At 41.4% G+C, this 9,101-nt stretch overlaps 1 protein-coding gene across 1 annotated transcript; it reads right to left on the bottom strand.

The window, feature by feature from the left end:
- Positions 1 to 1,474: 1,474 nt before the first annotated feature.
- Positions 1,475 to 7,430, bottom strand: LOC138855429 (uncharacterized). Its single transcript, XM_070104727.1, has 3 exons — positions 7,275 to 7,430; positions 3,330 to 3,644; positions 1,475 to 2,151 (listed from the first exon to the last, which is right to left on the bottom strand). Exons 1-3 carry the CDS (start codon positions 7,284 to 7,286, stop codon positions 1,870 to 1,872), a joined length of 609 nt encoding a protein of 202 aa, XP_069960828.1. The 5' UTR covers positions 7,287 to 7,430; the 3' UTR covers positions 1,475 to 1,869.
- Positions 7,431 to 9,101: the final 1,671 nt, after the last annotated feature.

The raw sequence follows: 9,101 nt of genomic DNA, 5'->3' as shown, positions 1-9,101 counted from the left end.
ACACACACACACACACACACACATACGTACGTACGTTCCTTGATACCTTCCTTGACTTCCTCTACAGCAAACTTCACTGACTAATTGGAGATCAAACCTCTCCGTGCTATTGAAGCAATGCGTGTCAAGGGGTAGTTTGTAAGTCTCCTGTTAAGGTTTCCTCCTGCAAATTTTGACTTGGGTAAGATTTAAAAGGTTATTTTGTAGCTTATAAGGACACTAGAGCCCAGCCTGTAAAATACATAGCTGGCCCTTTAGAATAACAAGTCGATGAGTGGAACAGTTTGCTTAGTAGGGTCACTGTTGCTAAAACCTTGAGTAACTTCAAACTCCTTGTTTCCACAGACTCAAGGCGTCTGTGTCCTGGTTTTCTGGAACGTTCTAACCAGGACACTATGTGCAGAGTGTATTTGTGTGGGTGAGATAGACATACTTTTCATGCTTGATAGGCATATAAAACACCATTGTTTTCATTCCCCAAGACATTGTGTAACCCTAAGAGGTTCATGTTCCTGTAGGTTTGCCAGGACGGGTCCTGGCCCGGGTCTTCTCCATGTGGTGACCCGACAGTGGCTCCTGAAGGAGTGTCGGAGTTTATACAAGTGATGTACCATTTACAGCCCTATAGCGGGAGCACAAAGAACATTCATGTCAAGCGTAGTACCGTGTGACATGGGGGCGCGGTGAGTCTTGCAGCTCCATTTGAGCCATTCCTGGCACTCAGGCCGCAGCCCGAGTGCCAGAACGACTCAGGAGATTCTCTGGAGGTTTGAAGAACACCTGACGTCTGACAGACGTCAGGTGTCATACTGTTCGGGATCTTCCACCTCACCTTTGACAATATTTAAGACTCAGTTCTCATAGTTTCGGCTTCATATCGTTCCAGACCATGAACTCTTCTCCAGGCTGAGGGACTGACCATCTCAAATACTATTTCTCCAAGGTTGATAGACTGATTGCGTCATCTTCATTTCACTACTACACCTCCTGCCTCTGTATCTGACAGAAGAAGCCTGCTGTGTAGGCGATATGTTTCATCAACAAAGATACCCAACTGTTGCACATGTGTCTTAATCATCAACTTGTCGCTATTTTATACCATTTTCGACATACACTAAAGATGATTTTGAGAAGGACCTGCCTATTATGGGCCAGTAGACCAAGACATAGGCCTACTGGCCCATAGTAAGCGTATACGTACACACGTATCAAACTAAATTAAAAAGTCTGATTCAATCCCATAATTTCTGGTTCGATCCTCATAACAGAGACAACTAATATATATATATATATATATATATATATATATATATATATATATATATATATATATATATATATATATATATATATATATATATATATATATATATATATATATATTACTAGGTTATCTACTATTATATTCACTAACAGAAGGATCTACGTCATTTCTTTGAGAAATTTGTCAATTATCGTCAATAAAACTTAGAAATTTGTGTTTATGTCTTGCTTTATTAAATAATTTATACAAATAATGTATTCACAATTTGTTGTAAAGACGTGTACAGGTGTTTAATATGTAAACGAATTGGGTCGTTCAGAATAGAGCAACGGAATAGTGTTGGGGGACACTGCTAGGATAAAGCACTGGGATAGTCTGCTAGGATACTCTGGATAGAGATAAGAACAGGTGACGAGGTTGCAGAATTAGGAAGACTTATCAGATGAAGGAAAATAAGAAGAATTAAGACCAGGTGACCTAAAGTAACAGATGACAGGGTCAGGTGACCCAGAGTATCAGCAAGGGAGGTTAGAAGGGGACAGGAAAAACGGAAAGGTGATATAGGTGGTAGCTACGACCTTTGAAAGAGGTGTATCATTGCGGTCTTACACCACGATTCTGAAGGATCTCTGTCGTGGGAATCCTCCCCCAACACCAGTTTGTCCGCCAACAGCAGCTTGTCCACCAACACTACCACCAAAGGCAGGGTTGTTGAACTGCTGCAGCAGCTGTAGGTCAAGTTGCTGCTGGCGACGTCGAAGAAGTGCCTCTTGCTGCTCTTCGACATCGAGAAGTTCAGATACATCGCGGCCGAACTCATCCAAGACCTCATCAACTTCGCGGCCGAACTGATCAGTGAGCTGAACTGAGCCGTCAATATCAACGAACTGTAAACAAAGTTGCATTTAGATGGATGTAAATAACGTATTGCAAAGAAAAGCGAACAAAAGACACAGAAAGCAGAACAAACTTTTGTTAGACCTAAATCTCGTTTATATCTTTTCCTCAAAAGACATATTAGTTGTTAATATTGTAAGGGAAATGGATCATCTGCATACAGATAAGTACATCCAAACACAAAACACTGGGTGATATCACAAAAAAAAATCCCACTTGAAAGTAAAATAGAAGAGAGGAAGATTATTCTTTACTCCTGTGAACAAATAAAGCTCTGGAAACACAGGTGCTCTACAGACAGTAATGAACACTAAATACAGGATTTTAATAAAACATTACTTCGCTCTTCGTAGACCAGTGACAAAAAGTTCTACACAGAGCAACAACTTACCAAAATAAATGGTCTTTGAGCACCTGTCTTTCCTTCACGAGTACAGCCTCACGTACAGACAGAAATATAAAACGTTAATCCAGTCTTCTTCATTTTCTCCACATGGACACGTCTGTGCCATACTAACCTATATTTTTACTAATGCTCATAGTAATCAACCATCTCTTCTACCTTCTAGTTTCAATTTTAATTGATTCATATTTCGACTGACGTCACTACAGTACCTCAACAAAAGCTAATTATGATAGTCTTGTACTGGGTATCCCTTCTGGTAACTCACATTAGTTGTCACTTATCAGTATTTATAATAAGATCAATGGCAGAACGTAAGTAAACATTTGAACTTAAAAACAAAATATGGGTGAAATAGATTTGCATATTTCGGTTTCAGAGATCAGTGGGTGAAATAGATTTGTATATTTCGGTTTCAGAGACCAACTGCAGTAGATCTGAAGTTTACAGATTTTTTGTGTCGTCTCTCTCACTTTTCTGTCCAACTTGCAGCACTAGGACTATTATGGAAACGTTTCGCTCACTGGATGCATTATGGATGAATTGACAAAGCTTCCAGAGAGCGAAACGTGTTCGTCGTGGCTTATTTACAAACTTTACGAAATGTGATACAATATTAAACCTAACTAATTCATAACTGTGGTCTGCGTAGAGCAAATTTTTATATACAAACTGCGTTTTGCTCTAACTAGAGTTTTATCATCTACTTGATAAAGATTTACTTAAAGCTTAATAAAGTAATATTGTAAACGGCTATTGACTCACCACTCTGAGGTTGGGGTTGAAGGAAGCGATCCTCTGGGCTTGCTGTGCTACCAATGGATTGAGAGGGAAGGCCAATGGATTGTTGAGTCCTGGACCGAAGAAATTTGGCCCATAGTTCTGCTGTGCGGGAGCTGCGGCAGGAGCTGCGGCAGGGGCTGCTGCAGGGGCTGCTCGAGGAGCCGCAGCAGCAGAAGGATCAGCAGAGAGGGAAGCAGAGTCCTGGAAGCTGTTGACAGATGGTCTGGCATGCGCAAACGTTTCGCCTCTCGCTGACTGGGCACTTGCCATTCCGGAAATAGCGAGAAGCACACACACCTGTGGACCACAACAATGTTAGTAAAACACGTGTGCAACATTACCCCTGAACACTTGCTCAATACAAGAAAGCCACATGAAGAACCCTCATTGTGCCTTGATCAAGAGGTCACGTGTAACCAGGTCACATATGACCTCATGTGTGACCTCTTGTGATTGGTGATAGGTCTCTCTCAGCGCCTTGAAAAGCGGCCTGTTTGTTCATTCTAGTGTTCTTCAACGTTGTATGAAAAGATCCTCTGTTACTCCCTCTTACAACTACTACTACTACTACTACTACTGCTGCTGCTACTATTACTACTACTACTGCCACTACTACTGCTACTACTACAACAACCAATACTACTGTCTTCTGTCTTTCGCCTGACATGATATATATATATATATATATATATATATATATATATATATATATATATATATATATATATATATATAGGGCAAGGAGGAATAACATCTTGTAGGAGTGAGGAAGAGCCAGTTGTGAGTGTGGGGGAAGTTCGTGAGGCAGTAGGTAAAATGAAAGGGGGTAAGGCAGCCGGGATTGATGGGATAAAGATAGAAATGTTAAAAGCAGGTGGGGATATAGTTTTGGAGTGGTTGGTGCAATTATTTAATAAATGTATGGAAGAGGGTAAGGTACCTAGGGATTGGCAGAGAGCATGCATAGTTCCTTTGTATAAAGGCAAAGGGGATAAAAGAGAGTGCAAAAATTATAGGGGGATAAGTCTGTTGAGTGTACCTGGTAAAGTGTATGGTAGAGTTATAATTGAAAGAATTAAGAGTAAGACGGAGAATAGGATAGCAGATGAACAAGGAGGCTTTAGGAAAGGTAGGGGGTGTGTGGACCAGGTGTTTACAGTGAAACATATAAGTGAACAGTATTTAGATAAGGCTAAAGAGGTCTTTGTGGCATTTATGGATTTGGAAAAGGCGTATGACAGGGTGGATAGGGGGGCAATGTGGCAGATGTTGCAAGTGTATGGTGTAGGAGGTAGGTTACTGAAAGCAGTGAAGAGTTTTTACAAGGATAGTGAGGCTCAAATTAGAGTATGTAGGAAAGAGGGAAATTTTTTCCCAGTAAAAGTAGGCCTTAGACAAGGATGTGTGATGTCACCGTGGTTGTTTAATATATTTATAGATGGGGTTGTAAGAGAAGTAAATGCGAGGGTCTTGGCAAGAGGCGTGGAGTTAAAAGATAAAGAATCACACACAAAGTGGGAGTTGTCACAGCTGCTCTTTGCTGATGACACTGTGCTCTTGGGAGATTCTGAAGAGAAGTTGCAGAGATTGGTGGATGAATTTGGTAGGGTGTGCAAAAGAAGAAAATTAAAGGTGAATACAGGAAAGAGTAAGGTTATGAGGATAACAAAAAGATTAGGTGATGAAAGATTGAATATCAGATTGGAGGGAGAGAGTATGGAGGAGGTGAACATATTCAGATATTTGGGAGTGGACGTGTCAGCGGATGGGTCTATGAAAGATGAGGTGAATCATAGAATTGATGAGGGAAAAAGAGTGAGTGGTGCACTTAGGAGTCTGTGGAGACAAAGAACTTTGTCCTTGGAGGCAAAGAGGGGAATGTATGAGAGTATAGTTTTACCAACGCTCTTATATGGGTGTGAAGCGTGGGTGATGAATGTTGCAGCGAGGAGGAGGCTGGAGGCAGTGGAGATGTCATGTCTGAGGGCAATGTGTGGTGTGAATATAATGCAGAGAATTCGTAGTTTGGAAGTTAGGAGGAGGTGTGGGATTACCAAAACTGTTGTTCAGAGGGCTGAGGAAGGGTTGTTGAGGTGGTTCGGACATGTAGAGAGAATGGAGCGAAACAGAATGACTTCAAGAGTGTATCAGTCTGTAGTGGAAGGAAGGCGGGGTAGGGGTCGGCCTAGGAAGGGTTGGAGGGAGGGGGTAAAGGAGGTTTTGTGTGCGAGGGGCTTGGACTTCCAGCAGGCATGCGTGAGCGTGTTTGATAGGAGTGAATGGAGACAAATGGTTTTTGATACTTGACGTGCTGTTGGAGTGTGAGCAAAGTAACATTTATGAAGGGATTCAGGGAAACCGGCAGGCCGGACTTGAGTCCTGGAGATGGGAAGTACAGTGCCTGCACTCTGAAGGAGGGGTGTTAATGTTGCAGTTTAAAAACTGTAGTGTAAAGCACCCTTCTGGCAAGACAGTGATGGAGTGAATGATGGTGAAAGTTTTTCTTTTTCGGGCCACCCTGCCTTGGTGGGAATCGGCCGCTGTGATAATAAAAAAAAAAAAAAAAATATATATATATATATATATATATATATATATATATATATATATATATATATATATATATATATATATATATATATGCTCCTGGAGAGCGAAACGTTGCAACAATAAAATGTCACATTAGTTGCACTCTGAAGGATGGGTGAGGATGTTACAGTTCTGGTGGTGCGAAGTCCAGGGGATATTACAGTCAGACAATTTAAACTGCAATATTTACGTACTTCTAGCAAAACAACCAATGAATGAATGATGGTGAAAGTGTTTCCTTGTTTGGGGTACCAATTCCCCGCTGAGACACCATGGAAGGCAGAGAAAAAACAAGAAAACAAGACAGAGTTGTCCGGGAATTACCCCGCTCCTCTGGCAAGGTCTCTCTCCAGCCGTGAAGGAAGCAGTTCTTATAAGCTGCGTACTGTAAAAACACTTATATCAACGTTTCGCTCACAGGTGAGCGAAACGTTGTTTATATTAAGTCTTGTTCGTCCATACTTGTTCGTATTTTTCTCGCCCTTTAAGTCATTGTGAATAAGCTAAGAAAATATACAAGGTGATAGGGACACTCGGGCGAAATGTACTTTTTAAACGTTTCGCTTGGAGATCAAGTTTGACCTCCAAGCTAGCTAGCTTTAAAAAAAATTGGTCTCCGTGCTAGAACATGAGCTATACCTTGTTTGGTAAGCTAGGTCACCTAACATTAGTTTTTTTTGCCAGCTATGAGAACAATTACGAATGTTTTACTCTATTGTATTCACTCAATAATAATAATAATAATAATAATAATAATAATAATAATAATAATAATAATAATAATAATAATAATAATAATAATAATAAAAGCTTTTAAAGTGTTATGGCTGTGATGATAATTTCGTAGTTAGCTGATACGTAAAGTTCACTGAAACTGTCGATCTGGACAGCCTTCCAGTCTCGATCTGTTGTTCTAACCTCTGAGTAAGGGAGACTTCAGGATTCTCCAGTTAAATTTACTGGGAAGGTGAGCTACGGCCGCTGTTGTGGACCAGTCATCAGTTTCTGGAGAACAGTAGCCAGTGTTAAGCTCTAGTTTTTGGCCTTTTAAGTGGCTGAGAACTTTACAGTGAGAGAATGTCAGCAGATCGGATAGAGTTTTGAACTAGCGGCCAATCCGCTGGTCCTGGGTGCAATTGTTCAACTGAACTATCACAATGACGTCTGAAGTACGCTACACTAGCACCATAATCTCGTGCTAGAGTAGCACCACACCAATACTGATCTAACACCAAACCCATGACTATCACCAAACTGACGCCACACTTAACACCACACTGAGTATCACACTAAAGCCACACTGTCACCACAACGCCAACAACAAGCTTATCAACTTACGATTGCCCTCATGATGAAGACGGATGCTGCAGAGACCAAATGCAAGGAGATGTGGGTCTGGGGACCTTATATACTAGCTGGTCGCAAGCTCCTCGTTCGCCTGGGTAGGGCACACCTCTCAGCTTTGTCCATCGGCAGTATCTCAAGGTTAAATTTTTTGCTGTTGGGAGAGGTAGGGGCTAAGACGCAGGTAAATCCTTGGTGACTGGGAGTGACACGTTAAAAACTAGATGCAAACACGTGTAATGACAAAACGCTGGAGGAAAAAATAAACATTAATGCCTGAGTGATTTCGTTTTCTTACACACATCTTCAGAGGAATGTGTAGATATGTGAGTACCTGAGAATGCTCAGGTATTCCTGTTATTTTATTCCACTCTGGGTATTTTTATCTTTGCTGTAAAGCGGTTTGTCGCGAATTTATTCCAGAGATACATTATTAAGAAGAAGCTTTTAATTTAAACTAAAGTTGTGATCAGTTAAGGGCTGTTTCAAGTCTCCATTTTGATGGAGATGTCCTCGAATTTTGAGGGAGATGTCATCGAATTTTGAGGGAGATGCCCTCGAATTTTGAGGGAGATGCCCTCGAATTTTGAGGGAGATGCCCTCGAATTTTGAGGGAGATGCCCTCGAATTTTGAGGGAGATGTCCTCGAATTTTGAGGGAGATGCCCTCGAATTTTGAGGGAGATGTCATCGAATTTTGAGGGAGATGTCATCGAATTTTGAGGGAGATGTCCTCGAATTTTGAGGGAGATGTCATCGAATTTTGAGGGAGATGTCCTCAAATTCTGAGCGAGATGTCCTCGAATTCTGAGCGAGACATCCTCGAATTCTGAGCCAGATGTCCTCGAATTTTGAGGGTAGTTCTACCTTACTCTCCCTCAGCTTCAATAAGACGCTTCCTTCCCTGCCTAACCTACCTGCTGCTGCCTACGTTTTTTAGACCCACTGAGGCAAGACACAAAAACCCATTTCAGGAAGACAATTTCACATTTAAGAATTACAAATAAGGAACGAAATGTGGAGCGTAATCGTTGTTGACTTTCGACCTATGACTATTTTCTTTATTTTTACCCGTGGCTACTATGTACTTTACCCACTGTACTATGTACAGTTTTATGTATATAGCCACTGCGGGATTCGAACTGGGTGTCAGGGGAGTTCCAGGGGGAAGTTGGTACTGCATTACCAAGTTGAAAAACACGTCCAGACTGATCTAGACTGCACTGTTGACAGGGTCTTCTCAGAGTCAACCCATCCCACCTCATCTGTGCTTCTATCATTTCCCTCTCTTTGCTTTCCAAAGAATTTCCTCTATATAGACTCGTGTCTCTGTATTACGTCTGAAGTTACTTGTGACAGAAAAGTTCCTTAAAACAGATGTTGATAAGTGCATAACTGTGGTTTACTCGTAGTTCCAGGCCAGGGTTGTCCTTAAAACAGGTGTTGATAAGTGCATAGCTGTGGTTTACTCGTAGTTCCAGGCCAGGATTGTCCTTAAAACAGGTGTTGATAAGTGCATAACTGTGGTTTACCAGTAGTTCCAGGCCAGGGTTGTCCTTAAAACAGGTGTTGATAAGTGCATAACTGTGGTTGACCAGTAGTTCCAGGCCAGGGTTGTCCTTAAAACAGGTGTTGATAAGTGCATAACTGTGGTTTACCAGTAGTTCCAGGCCAGGATTGTGCTTAAAACAGGTGTTGATAAGTGCATAACTGTGGTTTACCAGTAGTTCCAGGCCAGGGTTGTCCTTAAAACAGGTGTTGATAAGTGCATAACTGTGGTTTACCAGTAGTTCCAGGCCAGGGTTGTCCTTAAAACAGGTGT

The sequence above is a fragment of the Cherax quadricarinatus genome, chromosome 94 (genome assembly GCF_038502225.1).
Source record: "Cherax quadricarinatus isolate ZL_2023a chromosome 94, ASM3850222v1, whole genome shotgun sequence".
Classification (NCBI taxonomy): domain Eukaryota; kingdom Metazoa; phylum Arthropoda; class Malacostraca; order Decapoda; family Parastacidae; genus Cherax; species Cherax quadricarinatus.
Note: the sequence above shows the minus strand (reverse complement) of the source record. Positions and strands in the feature narration are given on the sequence as shown.

Excerpts from the sequence above, each read along its gene's own strand:
- LOC138855429 (XM_070104727.1), bottom strand. Across the intron at positions 2,152-3,329 it reads TCAACCCCAACCTCAGAGTG|TTCGTTGATATTGACGGCTC; the intron begins GTGAGTCAATAG and ends CTTTGTTTACAG.